The sequence below is a fragment of the Crocodylus siamensis genome, chromosome 13 (genome assembly GCF_052110815.1).
Source record: "Crocodylus siamensis isolate JL-2025a chromosome 13, ASM5211081v1, whole genome shotgun sequence".
In the NCBI taxonomy this organism is placed as follows: Eukaryota; Metazoa; Chordata; order Crocodylia; family Crocodylidae; genus Crocodylus; species Crocodylus siamensis.
This window is the reverse complement of record NC_143407.1, coordinates 9,114,736-9,136,488: the sequence shown is the minus strand read 5'-3', so window position 1 is coordinate 9,136,488 and position 21,753 is coordinate 9,114,736. Positions and strand designations below refer to the sequence as shown.

At 53.9% G+C, this 21,753-nt stretch overlaps 1 protein-coding gene across 2 annotated transcripts in view; it reads left to right on the top strand.

The window, feature by feature from the left end:
* Nucleotides 1–211: 211 nt before the first annotated feature.
* The window catches only part of TULP1 (TUB like protein 1), a 30,725-nt gene continuing 9,183 nt past the window's right edge, over nt 212–21,753 (top strand). The window contains exons 1-9 of one of the 2 annotated variants that reach the window (XM_090025299.1): nt 212–2,009; nt 5,021–5,069; nt 14,582–14,711; nt 15,632–15,781; nt 17,433–17,564; nt 17,908–18,021; nt 18,756–18,890; nt 20,073–20,170; nt 20,757–20,927. In XM_090025299.1, the coding sequence (XP_089881425.1) occupies nt 1,963–2,009; nt 5,021–5,069; nt 14,582–14,711; nt 15,632–15,781; nt 17,433–17,564; nt 17,908–18,021; nt 18,756–18,890; nt 20,073–20,170; nt 20,757–20,927 (1,026 nt within the window). In that variant the 5' untranslated portion in view covers nt 212–1,962. Of the gene's footprint in view, nt 2,010–4,164; nt 4,242–5,020; nt 5,070–14,581; nt 14,712–15,631; nt 15,782–17,432; nt 17,565–17,907; nt 18,022–18,755; nt 18,891–20,072; nt 20,171–20,756; nt 20,928–21,753 lie in introns of those variants that run through there. The other variant, XM_090025300.1, reaches the window with a different exon arrangement.

Genomic DNA, 21,753 nt, shown 5'->3' with positions numbered 1-21,753 from the left:
AGCTGAACATGAGCAACAGTGTGTCCTTGTTGCTAAGAAGGCCAACAGCATACTGGGCTGCATTGGTAGGAGCGTTACCAGTAGGTCAAGGGAAGTGATTCTTCCCCTCTATTCAGCGCTGCTGAGGCCACATCTGGAGTCCTGTGTGCAGTGTTGTGCAGCGCCCCCTTTACAGAAGGGATGTGGACAAATTGGAGAGTTCAGCAGAGGTCGACAACAATGGTTCAGGGGCTGGGGGGCACATGACTAATAAAGAAAGACTGGGGGAACTGGACTTATTTAGTTTGGAGAAGAGGAGACTGAGAGGGGACTTAATAGCAGTCGTCAGCTACCTGAAGTGGGGTTGCAAAGCGGATGGAGCTGGACTGTTGCAGATGACAGAACAAGGAGCAATGGTCTCAAGCTGCAGCAAGGAAGTTTAGGTTAGATATTAGGAAGAATTTTCTCACTAGGAGGGCAGTAAAATACTGGAACACGTTACCCAGAGAAGTGGTGGAAGCTCCATCATTGGAGCTTTTAAAGACCTGACTAGACAAAGTCCTGGCTGGGATGATCTAGTTGGGGCTGGTCCTGCTTTGAGCAGGGGGTTGGACTAGATGTGACCTCCTGAAGTCCCTTCCACCCCTAACTTTCTATGATTCAGAGAGCTCATGACAGAGGCTATGAGACCCACAGGTATATAGTTCCCTGCTGGGCTACTCCTAAAGAGGCACCACTGACTTCAAAAAGGAGGGGATGCAGCAGCGGTCCTGCTAGCTCCTTCTACAGCAACCCAGGACACCATGTCGTGCGGGCTGAGGAGCCCATCTCAGTTGACCTTGTCTCTCCTAAGTAGATTTGTAATCTCTTGTCTTGGAGCCGCTGGAGCTCCCAGAATAGCTCTCCCGTGTGCCGCCTCTGAGCCTATCTGTGCAGGCAGTCGGCCCGCTCAGACACGATGGGGGTGGTGTGTGCTGGCAGGTGAAGCCTCGGCACTGAGGACCTGCACAAGTGCATGGGGCTTGGTCTGCAGGCCACAAAGCAGGTGTCTGCCAAAGGGGACAATGGCTGCTCTGCACATGGAGGAGGGGGGAGAGGGCAACCGCTCTTCTCAGTGAGCTGGGACGCTGGGCCAGCTCCAGCTCTGTGTCCTTGCTCGGTTGCAGCCCTGCTCCATCTGGCCACACTGTGTGAATGGTTCCTCATCCATCCCCCCGTTCCTGCTCCCAGCACTGCATGGACCACGTAGGGCATGACCCTGGGCTCAGCAGAGGAAGGTGCTATTGAAAGTGCCTGTATGCTGTGCATACACCGATGCACAGGCTTACCTGCACACTGAGACGCATGCGTGCGCATCCTGTAGGCACCATGTGCACTCGTTTTTCACTTGCTTGTTTGGAGACACAATATTATTCAGTGTGATCCATCAAGCTTGCTTTTCCTCTGTTTTACTGGATTAAGGTGACAGACGCTGCAGTCTATAGAGTCCCTCTGCAGCCCTGGCTGAGAGTCTGTGAGCCTCTGAAATCCTATTAGCGAGTTTCCAGAGAAATAAAAAGTTAATCGTCTCCCTGGCTCTGTCGCTCTCAGGCACTCCTCCTCCTCCTCCTCTCAAGCACCAAGGTCCCTGTCCCAGCAGGGCTGGTGGGTAACGTGGAACATGAATGCAAAAGACTAATTGACTTCACTGAAGAAAGCTAATGTTGGGAGATTGGCCGGGGAGCCTCTTGGGCTTAGAGGGCAAGCCAGCGTGGGGCATCCCTGGTCAGATGGGGCTGATGCCATCGGCCCTCCAGCTGGCAATGTCCTGCCTTTAAAACATGCGCAGTATGCGTCCGTGGAGCTTCTTAACAGCCCGTGCCAGAAAGGAAGGAAATCTGGCCGAGGAAGAGGGAGCGCTTCAGCTTTGCGTCTGGAAGAAGGTGGCTTTGTGCTCCAGGTCTGCCCATCTGCTGAGCCCTTGAGCCCTGCCGGCAGCCTGCCATGCCCCTGCAGTCGGACACCCTGCGTGAGGTGTGGACCACGGCCGGGTGAGCGCTTCTCCCCTTCTGCCCCCTGGGAACACGCAGCCCCAGCTGTTCCCACAGATTCAGCGCGGTCCTGATTTGTAAGGAGGATTCTCGTTTTGCCCGTGTCTCAGGCAGGTCCGCGTCCCCACGGGGCTTCTCTTCCCAGAGCATCCCTACCCCACGCGCTGAGAGAGCGCTGTCTCTTTCCAACAAGTTGCTGTCCATAGGAAGGCTCGAGTCCTGATGGGAAGGTACCCGACTGCCCCAGAAGTCGGTCTCTGCCTGCCCGTTCCAGCCCACGGGCTCTGGCAGGCAGAGGAATTGCTCCCAAGTGATTTCCCTAGGCAGGCGTTTCCTTCTGAGATTTCTCCAGATAGCCTGTAAACATGTCTTAGGGTTGCCTTGGGAAGTCTTTTTGGGCCACATCCCGTTTCTGCCTACTGGGAGGAAACCCTTTAGCTCAGGGTTAGCAAGGCTGCAGATTGGTAATCCCAGAGTGCAAAAGGAAAGCCAACTCTGAAGAGGAACAGAAAGCAATGACATTTTCACAGAAGAGACCTTCTGCACTGTTTCGGTTCAGGGCCAGCAACGCGGTTTTGGTTTGATCGTACAAGCCCGGAGCAGTACGTAACAATATACGTGTGATGGAAACAACAGTCATATTAATTTAACACGCCTGAGTCACAGGAATTAAAATAACAATGTCACAGCAGAATGTGACCCAGATGAAACTGAGATGATTCGACTTTTTCCGCTGGGAACCGACCCGTTCCCATAACGGGTTTAGATGTTGGTAAAACTGTAACGGGTTTAGATGTTGGTAAAACCCCAACATAAAAATGGCCTGTTGGAAAGTTTTTGATTGGGTATAAGCAGGACGATCTGAACAAACAGCTAAGACCAGCGGTTGCATGGGCCTTTGGTTTGGGGGAGGGTCGGGTAGAGCTGGGTACAGAGACACAACGTGCCTTTAGCATCCCTCTCGCCTCCCAGAGAGTCCAGGTGTATCGGGGAACGTAACTCAGCCTTTGAAGGCCCAAGTGGCCTATTCACACAGGCTTCTACCTTGAAAAATTACTGGCACGCGTTGGATGTGCATGATACAGGCTCCAGGCCGAGCTTCAGTGCAGTAAAGAGGAAGCTCTGGTTCACCTTGTATTCTCGGGGCTTCTGCGTACCCGCAGCGCAACGCGGAGCATTTCAAGTGCCCGTTCTAGTGCAATCCAGAACTAGAGGCATCGGAGTCGGGAGAGAAACCCTCGGGGTTTTCTTCAGCCATCTGGTGGCTTCCTAGTGGATTCCAAAACAAGCAGCACGCTGCGAGCCTGCAAATGGAGACTTGATCCAAAATCCTGGAGGCAGGGGAAGCCAGTAGCCTGATAATGATGGGCTCTGCAATGAGCTGTGAAGTGCCGCAGGGGTTGGCTTGTGCCTGCTGTGTGTCTCAGACCCATCATCAGGGATTTTGTGAGAGGCGAGCGCACCCTCTCACTGGTGCTGGCAAAGCAGGTACACCAAGAGAGGATTTTGGATAGCTCAGGGCTTTGGCACCTGGCGGGCAAAGGCAGAACGGTACCCAGTGCTGGAAGTGGAAGGGAGAGAAATTCAGACTAGCAATGAAGTGCGCTGTGCTTGCCTCCGAGGGGAATTAACTCTTGTGATTTCTTACTCGGGAGGCAGTGGATCCTCCAGCATCTAAGAGCTTTAAAACCCAGACGGGGTTCGGGCTGTGCTGGCCACTCCAGGCTTGGTGCAGGGCTAAATCCTCCGGCTTGTGTTGCGCTGGAGGTCAGGCCGCAGCACAATTAACGGTCCCTTCCAGCTTTACAACATGAGCACATTCATCCAGAGGTTGTTAGGCCCCGACCGATGGACATGCGGCTGTCGAGGATCCCGTTGGCACGCCCCCGGCAGGGAAGAACGAAATCCGTGGCAATGCCTGTCCCCACGGATCCTGGGCAGGGCTGGGCCGCCTGCAGGCTGCGGTGCCACCTGCCGGGGTAAGGGGTTCCCAGCTCCGGGGCACAGTGGCAGGTTCGGTCCCGAGGTTTTGGATGTGAAGGGGTAGCACTGCTGAGTTTTTCCTTCTGCCCTTTCTCACCCCCAGCCCGCTCTCTGTCTCTGGGCAGCGTAAGGACTTTCGGGGCTAGGCTGTACCCAGAACCCCCACCCCCACCCCACCTGGAGCCGCAGCAGTGGGTGCAGCTGATCCCCAGTCTGTAACTGCCTTGTTGCACTGCTGGGCTTGCTAAGGTACGACTTTTGTCCTTATCTTGTACATCCTCCCAAGCTACCCATTAGCATAAGTAGCAACCGGGTCGGTGGGAAGGGCAGGGTAGGGGGCAGCTGGGAACGGAGACTGGCAGGGGATGTGAACCAGTGAGTGACAGCTAGAGATGCACTGGGGTCCTCTGTGCATGGGCTGTCTCTCACTCTTTTAACCCAGCCAGCAGAGCGTGCTGCGGATGTGGAGGTGATTTTCCTCCGTCCCCTGGCAAAGAAGTCGTGTGCCCAGCTTGCTGCTACTTGTGGACAGAAGAGGGAGGCAGTGGGGAGCTCTGCTCCCCACAAGGAAGGGAGGTGAGAGTGGGAACCCAGCAACATACACCCCAAAGCAGCCTGTCTATGTTGGCTGCCCTTTTGGTAGGCAGAAGGAGCTGCATGCAGTTCATGGCTCTTCTCCTAATCATCATGATTGGAAGACTAATTAACGATTTAATTCTTTCAGTTAGTCTTTCAATCCTGGTTTCCTAGACTAGCTGGGAATAAAGTAAATCCAAAGGTCAAAACCTGGTCGATTCCCTCCTAGATTTAGACCAAGGCCAACATTTTCAGAAACGACTAGTGACTCCTGGATGCTCACTTGGAAGCATCTCAAAAGGGTCTGTGTTATCCAGGTGCTGCACCCTTCCTTTGACAGTCAGGCTTGTGTCAGGTGCCCCTTCCTATAGCTGTCTGAAAACTAAGGCACCCCAAATGGCCAGTCCTCTATGAAGGTGGGCTAATCTCCCTGCGCTGTGTTTTCCTTCTAGTATGAACGAGGAACCTGGGAGCCCCCCGAATCAGAAACTTAGCAAGCAGGTAAGACAATCTCCCCCCTTGCCTCCTTCCTTCCATGCTGGGTCGGAGCTGGGTGACTGAGGAGGTGAATTCAGGCTTCCTAGATACAGGCTCTTGAGCCCAAGTTATGGGACCTTCCAGCTTGAGAGTTGGCTTTTTCTCGGATAACATTTGTGTCTGGACATGAGACTCTAGGGAACGAATGTGATTTCTGGGGTTGAAGAGCCAGCCTGCCAGAAACCGTGTCAAGCCCCAGCGAGTTCCCGGTTCTAGCACTTCTGATGCTCGCGGTCCTGTGTAAGCACCATGTTGTACTTTGCAACACCCAGCACAGCCGCTTGCCCAGGTGACTTGCAGCTGTGATGAGACACGTGCAGGTCCCAAACCTACTTATTGTCCCATTTTAAGATCAAATGAAGGGCCCAGTTAAAAAACCTTAGAAGTAGCTGGATATATTGGGAAGCAAAACAAAAAAAAAAGAGCAAGGGCTGTACAAGTGGAATCTGTTTGCTGCTAAGCCGTCATCTTAATTTGAGCAGGTGTTATATAGGGAAACACCCACATCATCAGAGGAGTAGATGGTCATTAGAGTAGTAGCTCCACCTATCAGGTTTAGGTCCTGAAAGATAGTCACAGGTCTGCCTGGCAGACTGGCTTCCGGACAGACCTTGGCGTTATCCTCCTCAGTGCTGTTTGCTCACGCAATCAGAAAGGTTCAAAGCCGGAGCCAGTCTTGTTGCCATTTGTAGGAAGCTTCAGGGCACTCCCTGGCCAGGTCTGGAGAAGAAGAGAGCAGTGGGAGAAGATAAGACTCCCTCCCGAGGTGCGTCTGCATTTGCTATCAGTGCTGCTTCAGTGGGGGGAGCCTGTAGGGTGGGGATCTCGGATATTTGTACTGTCATGTCTGCAAACTGTATTGAGCTGGCCCAGTCCCTGTTGACACTACAGCTTCAGCCATTGCTATTGCTGATGGAGGGAAATGGCTTTCTCCAGCATGCCCAGGCCCCAGGCAGTCTGTCCTGTGCCTCTGGGGTTGGCCTTGCGGGGACTGATAAGCAGGTTTCTAGCAGAGGTTGTGATGGGCCCAGCTCAGCATCCCAGTGTTGATGTGCTGAACTGGACTCTGCTTCCAGTCCCAGCCTGTCCCATGCTGTGTGAAGGGCACTTCCTGGCACAGAGCAATGTGAGCAAGAGCACAAGCCGTTGTACATGGTCCGTGATGTGAGGCCCCTGCCCTGACGTGATCAGTTCGTCTCAGGCAGAACCACTCCAGACCCAAAGTGTGCGAGCTGATTTGAAACTATTTTTAAAACTCTCTTTACTTATAATGGTTAAGGCTACAGGTGAGCTCTGCGAATGTGGTAGGATCTTGCATTCCTAATTAAGGACTTAATTAAGCTTTTCAGTTAGTCTTTCAATCATGATTCACTTTCCATGGGTAGCAGGTGTTTCAGATGGTGTTAGACCAGAACATCTAATTGCTGTTACTAATTACTATAAACAAAACATTGAATTTACAATAGGACTTCCTATGATACACTCCCGAGTACACAATACCTAGCACAGTGGAAGCCCTAGGCAGTGCTGCCATAATAATAATAACAAGAGCAGCCTTTCATACAAACTGCCTATCATCAAAATGCTTTATCAAGCTAAGTAATAAAGTTAATTGCTTCCCCTTCCCCTTTGCTAGCTTTGCGATTAAGAGACTAAAGGGAGTGAAAAAAGGTGAGGGCTGAAACACAGTGAGCTGATGGCATAAGAGCAAGAAACTGGTTTTCGGTGCTGCTGTCCTGGGCCTGGATCCATGAATAGGAAAGGACAGGGGAATTTCAGGTTTAGCTTTGGAGGGGAGAAGGTTTTGGCTGGATAGAAACTGGATGGTAAAGAGGCAAATCAGCAGAGTCAGGAACTGGAGGCTGGGCAGGTCCAAAGCCTGGGACTGTCAACATGGCAACTGGCAGAAAGAATTGGCATCTCTCAAAATCAAGGGGTGCTGCTGCTGCTTTGGTACTTCATATGTGTCCCACAGCCAAACCAGGCACGGGGGCCCATCCCCAAAACTTGAAGCATGTACACTGTTACAGGCAATTTGTGCCTGAGAATGAAGTGCACCATCAGCAAAGGTGCAGCGAGTCTTCAGGTTCCCTGGTTTGGGCTGAGGCAGACCTCACTCCTCGCTGCGGGAGCTGTTTCTCAGCCATGACAGCAGCAGCTGGCAGCCCCATTCCTACCTGCAAGGGTCTGTTGGCATATCTGTTGCAACAGGCTGCTGTCTCCAAGGATTTGTAAATCAACTGCGACGGTTGGTTTACAGGTAGCTCGGCCTGAGAGCTTATACGCCAACAAAGGGCGCTGCAATCTGCCTATGTACATGCCCCAGCTCTCTCAACTAGATGCTGTTATTGGCAGACAGGATGACGAGGGTGCTGCCTTTGCATGACTGTGATGTTTGCATCTTTCATCCCGATGGACCTTAAACCATAAAACATGGTTTCCTGTCTAAGCAAAGACTTTATCTTGTGTCTTGCACATGCACCAAATACTGGCAGCAAACTCTCCATATAAAGGCTTCATTTTCTTCCTCTGAATACTACCATGTTCACCGCCTGTGCTGTAGAACTAGAGGGCACTAATTAACTGGCACATCCCCTGTGATGCACCCTGTCCGGAGGGCAGTGCATTTGCTGTTTAACCATGCGCAGCAACAACACTTGCTGGCCCGTGGAAGGGCACGTAGGAGAACCCAGCATCCAGATGAAGCCGTAGGAGAAGCATTGAGGAGGCAGAATGTACGCTGGAATCTGGCCAGGAAAGTGCCGTTAAGATCCTTTCCCCTGGAAAGCATCCCATGGGATCTTTAGTTATCACAATATATGGTGCTAGTTGGTGGATATGACTCAGACCGGCTCTGTTTCCTTTTGGTTTCCATATCAGTTTGAAGTTAGCTTCACCTTTAGCCCTCACACAGGAACAGGGTGGAGGAACAGGCCAGTTGGGACAGGAAGAATGATTTGATCTTGTGCTGAGTTTGTCAGTAATCCAGTGAGGGGCCCAGTCAGCAGGACATGCACTGCCTTGCATCAGGCAACATTTCCCGGTACATCCCGAATGCTGATTGTTTAGCTAATTGCCCAGCTGCATGGTCTGTGCTTGATAAATCATCATTATTTATAGCCTTGCTAAATCAGATTAGCTGTGATGCATCTAATCCTTCTGCTTCATGCTCTGTCTCTGGCTGACCTCAATCCTGTATTCTTCCATGCTACTTCTGGGCACCCTGGTGTCACTGAAATCCCTTTACCTGCAGCCGGTTTCCTACAGGAATCTGCGAGTCTCCTCCTGGTCCTCTATGGCCATGAGAGTGGCTGGGTGCTTCCCAGCCCATGGTGTTTCCCATGCAGGCTGGAGACCAAGGTGCTGGGTTTATGTCACCTGGAGGAACTTGTGCACAGAGCCTAGCTTGCCCTTGCAGAGGTGCCTTCGCTGCTTCAGAGGAAGGGTGTGAACTGGCCAGGGTTGAGGGTGGCTCCAGTTCTTCAAACCTCCTTGGTCTCCTTATGAAGCCCTTTGCATTTGACCGTTCCAGCTTTTTCCTAAGCACTCCCTCACCTCTCCTACTCCTCTTCGTGTCTGCAAGCGGATGCCATGTGCAGCCTCGCAGCTCCCACCTCCCTTGCCACGGGCCTTTCCTTCTCGCAAACATAGCCAGGTGGTTGCAATAGCCACCACCTGAGAGCTCCTCCCAGTCTAATGAGCGGCTGAAGTGTCCTGATGGGGCAAGTTTATCCTTTTTCTCTGAGGTGCAGCACGGATGAAGAAGGTCCTGCTCAGTCCCAGCAGATGAGCTGTTCCTTCTCCTTCTCCCCCAGCAAAGGCGGAGGCTTCCTGCTGTAGCTGAGCAGTGACGGCTGCCTCGCAGCAGTGCCCAGGGCTGCCCTACCAGCTGGCATCATATAAGCTATGGAGCCCTCCCCTGGGGCTGGGATGGGGCCCTGAGTCTGCCCTGCTGACTGTCCCCTGGCTTCTTCCCCCTGGCTCTTCACTGACTGGTCTTTCTCATTTCCCCCACTTTGCTTTCCCTGATTGGGCTGCTCCATGGTAAGTCTTTCTGCTTTGTGATCATTGCCCTAACTTAGTGGTTCTCAACTGGGGTCTGCGAGCTTCTTAGAGGAGTGCCCCAGTGCTCAGCCCCCATAAAAGGAGGCGGGTGCTAGCTCCTTATGCTGGGCACCCGGCGCTTGTCCCCATGTCCTAGCACAGCTCCGTGCACCCCCTCCCACCAGCTCCGGGAGCAAGGGAAGGAGCTGAGCTGAAAAGTGCAGCCCCTGTACTGACTGCCCCTGTGTTTTGAGCAGCGTGGTCTGCCGTGGGTGGACATGGGCCCATGCTATTTCGGTACATGAGTCACTCCAGTGTTTGTTCTTGCTAGCAGGTGCGTGCGGCTGCAGTAGGGGCTGGCTTGGTTTGAGGGCAGGACTGGCTAGTTTTCATTCCCCTAATGAGTTCAGATGCCACCTTGAGTAAGTGTCCCTCTCTGCTCTGTCTCTGTGTTGTTAGGGGCAGCCCTGAGCTCTTCATTCGGGTCCCAGCTTCACCAAGGGCTGGGAAAAGTTTGACTCTGAGTTTTGCTTCATACCCACCTCTGATTTTAGTGCCCCTTGCTCTTGGAGAGGGAATCTGTCTTGTGTCTAGGACCAGTAGTGTCTCATTCTGATGCCAAAGAGTTGAAGCTGCTGGGTCAAGATTTCAGAGCTGGCTAAGGGGTGTTGCCCACATGGTTCCTATTTCTTTCAATAGTAACTGTGTGGCTATATCTCCTAGTCTGATAAACTTAGCTCTAGAGCTTTAGTCTGTATGGTACTTGTTTGAGACCAGGACCAACACATGGGTGCCCTCCACGCATGGCACTCGCCTCTTGGAATGACAGGTTTTGCAGGTAGGACGTGTCTAGTCCCTGTGTCCCCTCCCAAGGAGCAGTCTTGAGGTGAGTTCATCCTTGTATCCCAGTGGGTGTGAAAGAGCACACACCCCATGTGACAGCTAGCGGAGTGGGACATGCGCCTTGCTAGCAGGAGCACATCCGGGGGGGCCAGCAGGGGAGATCATGCTCAGGGGCAATCAGCATGGGTTCATCAAAGGCAGGTTCTGCCTGACCAACCTGGTTGCCTTTTATGACCAGTGACTAAATCCTTGGATGATGGTGTCACCATGGATGTAGTCCTTCTAGACTTTAAGAAGGCCTTTGACGCTGTCCCTCACCCCATCCTCATCAATAAATTAGGTGACTGTGGCACTGATGCCTGCATAGTTGGATGGGTAAAAAATTGGCTGTTGGGGCACACCCAGAGAGTAGTGGTGGATGGGTCGTACCCAACCTGGCGAGATGTGGGCAGTGGGGTCCCCCAGGGCTCGGTCCTCTGGCCCGCACTGTTTAACATCTTCATCAGCAACTTGGACGAGGGGGTGGAAAGCATGCTGTCCAAGTTTGCTGATGACACTAAGATGTGGGGCAAGGTGGAGACATGTGAAGGGAGAGAGAGAGGCTGCAACTAGATTTAGACAGGCTACAAAAGTGGGCAGATGAGAATAGGATGGGGTTTAACGTAGACAAATGCAGGGTGCTGCACCTTGGGAGAAGGACTGCACACCATACGTACAGGCCGGGGAGTTCCCCTCTTGAAAGCACAGAGGCGGAAAGGGATCTTGGAGTCATTATTGACTCCAAGATGAACATGAGCCGCCAATGGCAGATTGCAGCCAGCAAGGCCAGCCATACCTTGTCATGCATCCAAAGGTGCATCTCAAGCCGGTCCAGAGAGGTGATGCTCCCCCTCTATGCGACTTTGGTCAGGTCGCAGTCGGAGTACTGCGTTCAGTACTGGGCGCCACGCTTCAGGAGGGGTGTGGACAACATGGAGAGGAGGGCCACCCACTTGGTTGGAGGGCAGCAGGACAGGCCCTACGAGGAGAGACTGAGGGACCTGAACCTGTTCAGCCTCGGCAAGAGGAGGCTGAGGCTGGTGGCTGCCTACAAACTCATCAGGGGAGATCAACAGCAAATAAGTAGCGCCCTTTTCTCCCCAGTACCCCCTGGGGTGACGAGGAACAATGGTAATAAGCTGATGGAGAATAGGTTTAGGTTAGAGATCAGAAGGCAATTTTTTACAGTTAGGGTGGCCAAAATCTGGAACCAACTTCCCAGGGAAGTGGTCCTCACCCCTACCTTGGGCAAATTCACGAGGAGGTTAGGTGATCACCTGTCTGGGGTCTTGTGAACCCAGCATTCATTCCTGCCTGTGGCAGGGGGTCAGGCTAGATGATCTGTCCAGGTCCCTCCTAACCCTAGCTACTATGAAACTATGAAAACTTACAGGGGAGGTGGCTGTCCCATCAGTCTGACTGTCAAAGGGCCTGATTTGCAGCTCAGTGAAGTCCAATCCAGTACATTTCCATTGGCGCTGTGGGGTTTTGGAGCAGGCCTGCCCTGCATCAAGGATGCTTGAATTGTGGGGGCTAAGCTCCAGCGAATCTGCCTTGGAAGAGAGAGTCTGAGCCAAGTGAGACCCTACCATCTCCCAAGTGTGCAAACGCTTCTCAGAGCAAATATGTTGTTCTTCAACCACTCTCCATCTCCCCCAGCAGTCAGCTCTCCAGCTTTGGCACTGGCTAGAGGTTTTCTTCCTCTTTGGAAACATGGTTTGAATAACTTCTCTTCCCACTGATCCACCCATTTCTCCCATTTTACTGCATCATTTTCGATCCCTGCATTCTGGCTTCTGCACATAGGTCTGAAGGACGATCCTTCCTCCGGTTGGTATTCCAAAGCAAAGGCTCTAGCAGCTCTGACAGCTGAAAGCCTCCCTTTTGCCACACACAGCACAGCTACAGGGTGATGCCTCATACTGGCAGCTCCTTCTGTGTGTTGGAAGAGGCCACAAAGGAGACCTTAATCTCCAGAAACCAATTATCTCAGTGGCTTCTTTGCTGAGAGTGCCAGCAACCCAGAACCAACTGAATGGGTGTGTTTTGTGCTGTGGACACCTGGCTGCTAGCAACTCCTCTGAGGCTGTTGTCTCGTTTGACAAGCTGCTGTCCTTATCACCCCCAATCCTCTCAGCTCCTTCAGTTAATCCTTATCAGCCTCTATTGCTCTTGCTCGTGCTCAGAGCAGAGACCGGGCAGCTCTTGAAGAATAACCAGAGCCGCAGTTAATGAGGACCCACTTTGGAAGGGACAGCGCACCTCGTCCTTCAGGGCTTAAGCTGACTCCTGTCCAACAGAGACCAGGTCAAGAGATCTGGGAGAACAGATTGTCCTGTATCTTCCTCTGCCAGTCACTTTTGGAGACCAGATCCTCAGCTAGATGGACTTTGGGGCCTGATCCTGCCTAGCGGCCCCTCTGTTTCTGGCAGTCATTTCACTCGCAGTCGCTCTTCATCTGTCACTGGTCCCTGGGGGCTGCACCCACATCCTTCCTTACCGGCCGCACAGCGGTGGACTACCACGGGTGTGAGGGTTGCTCCTCCTGACTTAGAGAAGCGTGGGTGGGTTCATTGCAGTGTTTCTTTGCCTGCTTACGCTCGCCAGCAGTACAAACACTTAGCGATACCGCGTGATCGCCAAATCCCAGACACTGTCCTCCTTTCTTCCTCCAGGCAAGCCAAGCAATCAGCAGGCTGGGCCTCAGCCAGCAACCTCTCTCCGCTCTCCTTGTTGGCTCTGGATGGGGGCTGCATGTGTGAAAATGTGCCCGTGCTGCGTCTGGGCGCCCGCTCCAGAGCGCTGGCTTCCAGGCAAATGCCATTTTTCCTGCTGCCAGCTGTCTTTTCCCTGGTTGCCTGCGGGCAGTCTGCGCTCAGGACTTTCACTCTCTTGCGGAGCCGCTCCGGGTTTGCAGCGTCCGGCTTCTTTCTAGGGAATCTTGGCCCCGAGGACCGTAGAAGCAGCGCGGCCCTCTTGCATGTCTGGGGGCAGGACAGGCTGGAGGGCAACGCACAGAGTTCACAGACGGGATAAATTCGGGGGGGGATTTCACGGGAGAGTCATTTTGGCAGGAGACGTTCTTAGAAGAATGTGCCCCAATATGATTTTGCTTTTGTTCTTTGAAGCCGTTTCCCCAAGGCACACGTAATCACTGGAAAGAGATTTTAGGACTGCTTTTTCCTCTTTTGTTTTCACTGCAGCTGGAGCAGGTTCAGGTTGATGAGGAAAGACCAGCCCAGGGACTGGGGATGCGCTGGGGCTGGATCTAGCTAGATTGCCAGTCCAAATCAGGGCCTTTGGGTAGTGCTGAGGGGGCTCCAGTGTTGCATCAGTGGGTCCTGGAGAGGACACAGATGTCGCCCCCTCTCGCCGAGGGGGCATGTGTGGCTGGAGAAGGAGCTGGAAGGCTCTTCCAATCTAAGAGACGCATCCTGGGACAGCGCGAAGGAAGCACGTGCTGCTGCCGCCCATCCCAGCCCTGTTCTCTGGCAGGATATCAGGCAGTGTCCAGGGCTCTCAGCACCCCCTTTCCGCGGCATGAAAACCCCAGTGAAAAGCAGGTCCGTCTCCACCTGGGGGGAGGAGCGCTGCATCTGAGCGGGGCTGGGGAAGGGACCATTGGAAGAAAGCCTGCTTTAAGATTGGAGCTGGCTGCCAGCCACAGCTGGGAGAGGCTTACGTTGCTCACATCGGCCTGCTGGCAATGTAATGGCGAAAGAGAGAGCCAGACAGCCAGGCTAGATGTGACAGGGAGGCTGTCGGATTAAGACGCCCCTAAGTAACTAAGGGACCAGGACACACCGTGCTAACCCCTGAGAGTTTAAAATGGGGAGGGCAGCAAGCTCTGCTTTCCCCTGTCGAGGCTGCTTGGCTCCTTTTTCCCCATTCAGCTCTCCCGTGTCACTCCCGTGCACTGCCGGGGTGGAGCTGGGGGCACAGCAAAGCGGGGATCCCGATGTTTAATTTGACACTGTTCATGTCACAGGCGGGCAGGAGGACGGGGAAGCTGTTTCAAGGAACATTGAAGGTTTATCGTGGTTTTTCCTGCCGCAACAGAAGTTTGGGAGCCGTGTTGCTGGCAAGGGCTGGTTAAACTGGGGAAACCTGTCACTGCAGAGAAGGAAGAGCATGAGGAAAATGCCCCGGCCAGACTGAACTCTCCTTCATGCCACTGTTACAGCTGTGTAATTCCATTAATGCCCCTGGTTACACCTGGCTGGGCTAGAGGGTGAGGGACCCACTGGGGCAAAGCAGGGAGGGGTGTGGGGGCTGGGTTAGGGTTGTGGTCTCTTCCCTGGCTGGCGAGGTCTGTTCCCTGTGTGCTCCCTCCCGCTCGCCCAGCTCATGAAACATTACAGCTATGCACACGCACCCTTGCCCCCAGGCAGGGGTCAGCCCCAGGCCTTCGGCCCATGGAATTTAGCAGCCTTGGCACGGGAGCACTGTGCGGCGCTTGTACTCGCTGCTGCCTGGTACTGGGGGCAGGGGCTCTGCTGTTCCCTCCCTCCTCCCTCAGCTCTGTGTCAGTAATGTGTCTCTCCATCCAGCGCGTCCTACTGGGGCAGAAGCAGAAAAAGAAGCGCCAGGAGCCCCTGGCAGAAGCCAAGCCAAAGAAACCCAAAGCAAAGAAGTCCGGGGAGCAGAGTCCTGTGAAGGAGCCCAGCGCCCCTGCCCAGAGTAAGAGACAGAGCCCAGAGCAGGCTGCCCACGGGCATTGTGAACCGGGGCACAAGGACATTGGGGTGGGCATCACACATGTGGACATGCTCCAGCATCACTCGCCCCCAGGTTAAGCATTCATTGAATGGCTGATTCCCTCTGTGCCTTCTGCCAGCCTCTCTCCTTCCCTGTCAGAGCACAGGCCTGGTCCCAGGACAAGGCATGGCCTCGGCACTCCCTGGCTCTTCTTTTGTGTACCTGTCCTCAGTACGGCTCTGACCTGAGAATCTCAGCTGTGTGAGCAGGAACAGCCCAGCATGCATGGGCAATGGGAGGGCATGGTCCAGGGGCTGAGCTCAGCTGGTAGAAGAGGTTGAGCCCGCTTCTGTCCTGCTCAGGAGACGGTGCAAGACCAGGCCAGCATTCAGGGCTTAGCGGCCATCTGCACATGCACAAACAGATGCGCGCACACACGTCTCAGATCTGCACATACATGAAGTGCTGGGGATGCTCCGCCCAAGCTTTGCCTCCACAGACTGGGTTTTGTGAGCACCAGAGTGAGGTCCGAAGTGGGTCCCAACATGAGCATGGCCTGTGCCGAAGAGGGCAGCGAGGCACAGACATATGCATACTCGAGGCCCTGTGGATGTGAGGTGCCCTCTGTATCTGTTCCTGCCTCCTCTCCCTGCTGTGATCCTTCCACCCAGGAAGGGGACCAACTCTCCCTGACCTTGCAGACACAAACACGCCACTGTTCTTGTCCAGTCTGGTAGTGAGAAGCCCCCCACAACTCACTGTCTCCCAGTGACCATGTGCTGGGGTGGGGGGTTACTGGTGTCTCACAAGCCCTACCTCATGTTATTCCCTGCCCTTCATCTTCTGCCCTCCTCTCCACACCTGTCTTGTCCATTGCCACTGGAATTTCTTGCAATGTACAGGTGTCAAAAAATTGAAAAAGAAGAAGGAAGAGAAGCCAGAGGAGCGGGGTGAGAAGGATCTGTACTCCAAATTCATCAAGGACCCCAGGAAGAAGAAGGAAAGTCCTTTGGCCAACTTCAGCACATCCAAAACTTCCAAAAAGAAGCAGGGTAAGGAGCTGCACATCTTCCACCGGCACCTGCTACCCCTCACCTGAGCAGTCACAGCTCCAGCACACAGCGCTGGTTGCTCACAAGCAGCATACACCCTGTGTACACCTACACCTGTGTCACCATCCAGCAGCACATGCTTGCTCTGTGTTTACAGGCCAGACACACAGCTCCCCCAGCTCTCATTCGCACTGCAAGTGTCATCCAAACGTGACCCAACATCTGTTCGTCCTAGACCAGACCCTGTGCTCCCATCCAAGCACCTCCCTTGGAGAGCTCTCTCCAAACCACTAAGGGATCAAGCCACCTCCACTCTGAAACACCAACAAAAGTTCCATGGTGGGAAAGTTCCCAGTCCCCAGGTAGAGCGAGCGGCCTCCCCGTGATGGCTCTGGAGGGCAGGTGCATTGGCGGTGCAGACAACTGCCCCATTCTAGCAACAGCTCCTGCCCTTGGCCCCTCTCACGGCTGGCTGCCTACAGGCCCTGGCTGAGGTCCTCATTACTGTCTCCCCGCAGGGATGTTGGAGGAAGGCTAAATCAGCCCTGAGGCAGATTTTTCAATCAACCTTCTTATTCCCCAGAAAATGGAGATTTGGGTCAATTAAAACTATTAGCCAATCTGTGTCCAATTCAATTGTTTTGGCCAAAAAAATGGGAGGGGGGAAAAAAAAACCTAAAAAGTCCCCCTTTGATTTGTCTGAGGCATTTGATTTTGCTTGAATTTGCTGATCGTTGCATTTCAAAGTGATTTTTAATGTAGAAAACCCCAAAGCAAGGCAGTTTATTCCGGATAAAACAAAGCTTTTTGCTCGACACCCACATGGTTGTTTGCTTTTTCCAGTTCAGGCACTGCAACCAGAAATCAGCTATTGACACATCTCTGCTGCGGTCAGAGGTTGTATGTGCTGCACAGCCGTTGCACTAACTGTGCAGCGGTTGTGCGCTCTGCATTAGTTATCGTCAGGACTATACAGACGGCTGCGCCGAGCCTGTACAGTACGCGGGACCCTGGAAAAGATGGTCACTAGGGGGCAACCTTGCTCCATGCACCCCACAAATCCTCACTCCTTTCCCTCCAAATGCAAAGGCATTTGTTTTCTAGGCTCTACCTAGCCAAATCCTGGGTCAAAGGCCTCTGGAGCCTTATCTGCACTGGGGAAATAACCCTATTCTTTTTCAGCAGTTTTGAAACTGGCCCAGCTCGCATAGCGTAGGCCAGGCAGCCAGCACCACTTCCAAATCAGTTTGAACATGGGGTGAAGTTGCATTGTTGGAGTCCCATTCAGTAAAGACCAGGTCTCAGGGCTTGGAAAGTCTTTCTTAGACTTTTAGGCATGTTTTCATACTAAAGTTGTTCCCGTTCACACCGGCTGGCTGTGGTGGAACCAGTTTTGCGGGCTTAGCCATCGCATTTGGCCGCAGCCCCAGCCTGGACTAGGCAAGACAGGAGAGGTGTGAGCACCTGGGTCACCCACTGTTCAGTGCCTTACAGCCTGGAAGCAAAAGTCTGGTGGGCCCCAAGGTAGCCCCCCACCAGGAGCAAGCTCATCCAGGAAAGCATGTAGGATCGTCATTGCCATCACCTTGTGAATGAGTTTGTGTCTCTGATCTTCTTCTGATCCCCACTTCCACCCCAATAAAATCTCCAGAGGACGAGGAGGAGGAGGACGAGGAGGAGGCTGAGAATGAAGACCCACCCAAAAAGCCCAAAAAGAAGCCCCCCAAACCCTCCAAAGAAGCTTCTGCTGGAGAAAGCAAGGAGAAAAAAGCCAAGCTTAAAGGTCAGTGCTGGGAGCCCCAGAGTGGGAGGTAATTAAGGGCTGGACGTGCTCTGTGAGTGAGGGGAAGGATAGTCCAGTTGTTTGGACACTAGCCTTGCACTCAGGGAGCCTGGGTTCGGGTTCAGGTCCAGTGAGAGCCTGGGCAGATCTCTGCTCCTCAACTCCCTTTCTGTCCCTGGCTTGCCTCCGCTCATTCCTCTCCTGTTTCAGCTCCCACTATCTCCACTGCCCTTGCCCCCGGCTGCCCCGTTTCTGTCCCCATGCCTGTCCTCATCTTTCCAGCTGCTGACTCCTGCCTTTTCCTTCACCCTCCCCTTTCATTCTCCTCTCTTTGTCCCATTAGGAGACAAGAGTGAACCGGATGCCAAGAGCAAAACTGCAAAGACCACAAAGAAGGAGCCAACCTCCATGTTCCAAGTCAGCAGGGACAAGAAGGAGAAAAAAAGCAAGAAGAAAGGTGAAGGGGCCTGGCTGCCCCACAATCCCACCACTGCCTTGTGCCCTCAGCAAAGGGCTCACAAGGTCTTGCCCTTGTCCTTGGCACCTAGGGGGATGTGGATCAGCCTGTGGGAGGGGTTGCGGCCAGGTCTGAGCTCCGAGCTAAAAGGGATGCGGTCGCGTGGAGCCACCTCGTGCCGTGGTCCCATCCCGCCTGGGAAGGGAAGCAGGATGGGACCACGTGGCCAGTATTTGGAGCAGAGACTCCCCCAGTGAAAACTGAAAGGCTGGTGGTGGGGACTGGGTAGGGTCTCTGCTCTGCACTGGTGCTGGTCTGATCTCCCAAGTGAACAATGCTGCACAGTCCTCAATCAGGAAAGCTCTTCTCCTATGTGCACAGCAGCCAGCCCATCCTGGCCAGACCCACATGGAGTCAGTCCATCCTCCTGGCCTGAATTTCAGCTTTGCATAGGATTTGTCTTCACTGCCTGCTCTTGGCTGTGTTTAGCATGGCTATGCCCTGTTAAACACAGGTTGACCCCCAGAGGTGGCTTCCTTTTAGCAGTGGGTAAAGTGATTACCCTATGCTTTACATCCCTCACCTATACCCCAGGGCCTTGGGAGGGTTACTTAACATCTATCAAAGTGACAGATAAGAGATGTGTGAAGAGTTGCTGTATCCCCTTCTCTGGCTTGATTTTTCTACCCCCCCTCCCCCCCCCCCATCCGTCCACCCCTGCCCTGTACCCTCAGCTCCAGCTGACAGCGATGCCGAAGATGACTCTGATTCCAGCACCAAGCCGATCAAATCTGACAAGAAAAAGAACACAGCATCCATGTTCCAGGCCGGGGGCGATGGCTCCAAGGAGAAGAAAACCAAGAAGAAAGGTGGGTGTAGGCAGCCCTCTGCACCAGCTTTGCAGCTAGGCCCTAAGTCAGATTGCTTAGGCAATGGCAGCAGGGCAGCCCATGGGCATGAACGGGGCACCTGGCCCGAAGAGAAACTCGAGGTGCTGTTTCAGCCTCGGCCAGGGGAGTACTGCTATGACAGGGGAGATGCCATGTGGTGGGTTTTGACCCAGGTGGTTTTACTGACCTCACAGGGGAGACCCCCTTCTTCTTGGCCTTGAATGACTTTGTGTCGTTAGAGGGTGAAGACCTGCCCCTTGTGCTGCAGGCAGGCTGCCCCCTGCGAGCATCTCCAAGTGTCCCCAAATGCAAGGACCTTGGCTACACAATTTATGGCGATGGGGGATTGCTCTTGGGCTCTCCCTCTAACTTGCTCCTTTGGCCTTTGGGCTAGGGGCAAGCAAGACTAGGAGGCATCTCAACTGCAAACCCCCGGGGCTTGGGGCCTGCATGTAGGATGCCTGCCATGGATTTGCAAGTATCTGAAGCCCCAGGCTGAAGAGCATGGGAGGAAAGAGACTTGCTGGTGGTAGTGCCGCACGGACATGAACATCGAGCTCTGCTCAGTCGACAGAATTCAGAACTGAGTTGGCTGATTTGAGCACGGAAGTGCAAAAAAAAAAGGAGGGCTGTAAAGGGAGACGATGGTGACCAACTCAGAATAGCTAATTTAACCCGTGGTGTTGGCAGCAGTCTTGGAGAAGCACGTTGTCCCTTGGAGAAGTACCATCAGGGCAGGGGGCAGCAGCTTCAGGGGCTATGGGAGGTCCTTTCTGGACTGACCGAGGTTAGTCCCTTGCCCTCCTTTTCAGTCTTGTAGCCAGCACATTACTCCTTCCTGATGTCCCGCCAACATGACCCATCTCTGTGTCTTTGCATTTACATGTGCCGTGCCTTGGGGAGTGTGAGTAAGGAGGGTTAAAAAAGTACAGACACAGGGCTGAAGGGGCTTTGGCAGGTCATCGACCCGAACCCCTGCTCTCAAGGCAGGAGCATGCCTGCCCTCCAAGTGCTCTCCTAATAGGGGATGCTCCCAGGCAGAGCCCTCCTCCCACCAGATGCCTCTGCAGTTATAAATCATGCTGTTGCATCTGCAGTGATAGTGCCCGGTGCCTTTAGTCGGTCTGGGAGGCTGGTCTCACGGTGTGTTTCTACTGGCAGCTCCTCCCAAAGGTGCTGAGGAGGAAAGCGAGGAGGAGGCCCCCGAAACTACCCAGAAGAACTCCAATAAGAAAGGGAAAGGGAAGAAGTCCAAGAAGGTACAAGGCTGGCTGGGCCAGAGGGGCTCTGGGAATGGGCTTTCTGGGCAGCCTCCTTTCCCCCTGCGGTTCCTTACAGTGAATCAGGGAGGCATGGGTTGGGGCTGGAGGCATCTCTCTGGTTTTCATTGCAGAGAGGAGAGGGGAAGGGGGTTGGGAAGAGGGCAGGCTGCCTGTTCCCCACAGCAGGGCACCAGGAAGGAGGGAAGGCAAGGCCCCCAGCAAAAGGCTGTGGGAAGGGACTCTTGGAAGAGGCCAGCGGCGTGTGGGAGAGGGGGATCCCAGCAATGGCTCTGCGAGGGAGGGGGATTGTGGTGGCAATTCGGGCTCCCAGAAGACACTGCAGCTGGGGGGGTCGGTGCAGGGCAGGGGGATGCAGAGGAGCCTGTGGCTGAGCCAGGAAGAGAGAAGGAGTGAGATCCCCAGTGTGACACAAGAGGGAAGGGCAGGGGCCAGGGGGAGATGCACAGAGGTGTGATGAGCCTGTGTGGCCCAGCCTGCCTCGGTTCGGGCTGCCGAAAGGCCGGGGGCAGCAGGAACCTTCCCTAATGCCTTCCCCCCCTCCCCACTCTCGGGCCGGCTGCAGAAGGAAGAGCGACCTCCTTCCCCTGTCATCGAAGTGGACAACCTGGAGGAGTTCGTGTTGCAGCCGGCCCCTCAGGGGGTGACCATCAAGTGCCGGGTGACACGAGACAAGAAGGGAATGGACCGGGGCCTCTACCCAACCTATTACGTCCACCTGGACAATGAGAAAAAGGTGAGCAGGGGGCTGAGGTCTTGTGCGACAAGCCGCCCTATGGATGCAGCTGGGAAGAGCACAGGGGACTGCATCTGACAGCTCAGGAGGCCTGGCACGGTGGGGGGTAAGCCACTGCAGTTGTTGGAGTTGTACCAGGGCCGAGTTTGTCCTCATGGGTCTTCTCCTTCTCCAGTTCCTAATATTCCCTGGCAGTTTTCCCAACCTCTGATGTCTCCTCAATAAACTCCAGACTGAGATTGATGTTTCCATTGTCTGTCTTGTGGTTCCAGGCACGCGCGGCAGGCATGCGGTTTAGCACACACGCCAATAGGTGCAGGATGCCTCTCCGCATTGCTCATTGTACCAGGCCCTGTGTGTCAGCCCACAGATGCACGTTAGCCCCTCCAGGTGCCCAAATTCCTCTCCAGCGTGTCTGCGGTGTCAGTGGAGCAGCATGCTCTCTCGGTTTCTGGATTAGGGTGGCAGCTAGCAACTTGAAACACATCCACGCACTAATTGATTCGGTCCCCTCCGCCCATATTCCTGTAACTCCTCTTGGGAAATACGCTGTGCTCATCACACCCAGTGTGATTACTGTATCGCAGCAGCTGCAGTTCGAGCTCTAGCTGTCTTGTGTTAAGTAGAAGCCGCATGAAAAGCTTAGCTCTCCAGTGCAGTACCTGAAACCTAGTACTTGGGGACTTTGTGTAGGTGTCTGAGGTGGACAGTGTCTTTGAGGTCAACAACGTGTCTCAACTTGGTGGCCTCTTGATGCAACTTCCTCCTCTTTTATCATGATGTTATGGTGCAACTACCTTCATACACAAGTCCCACTAGCATGACT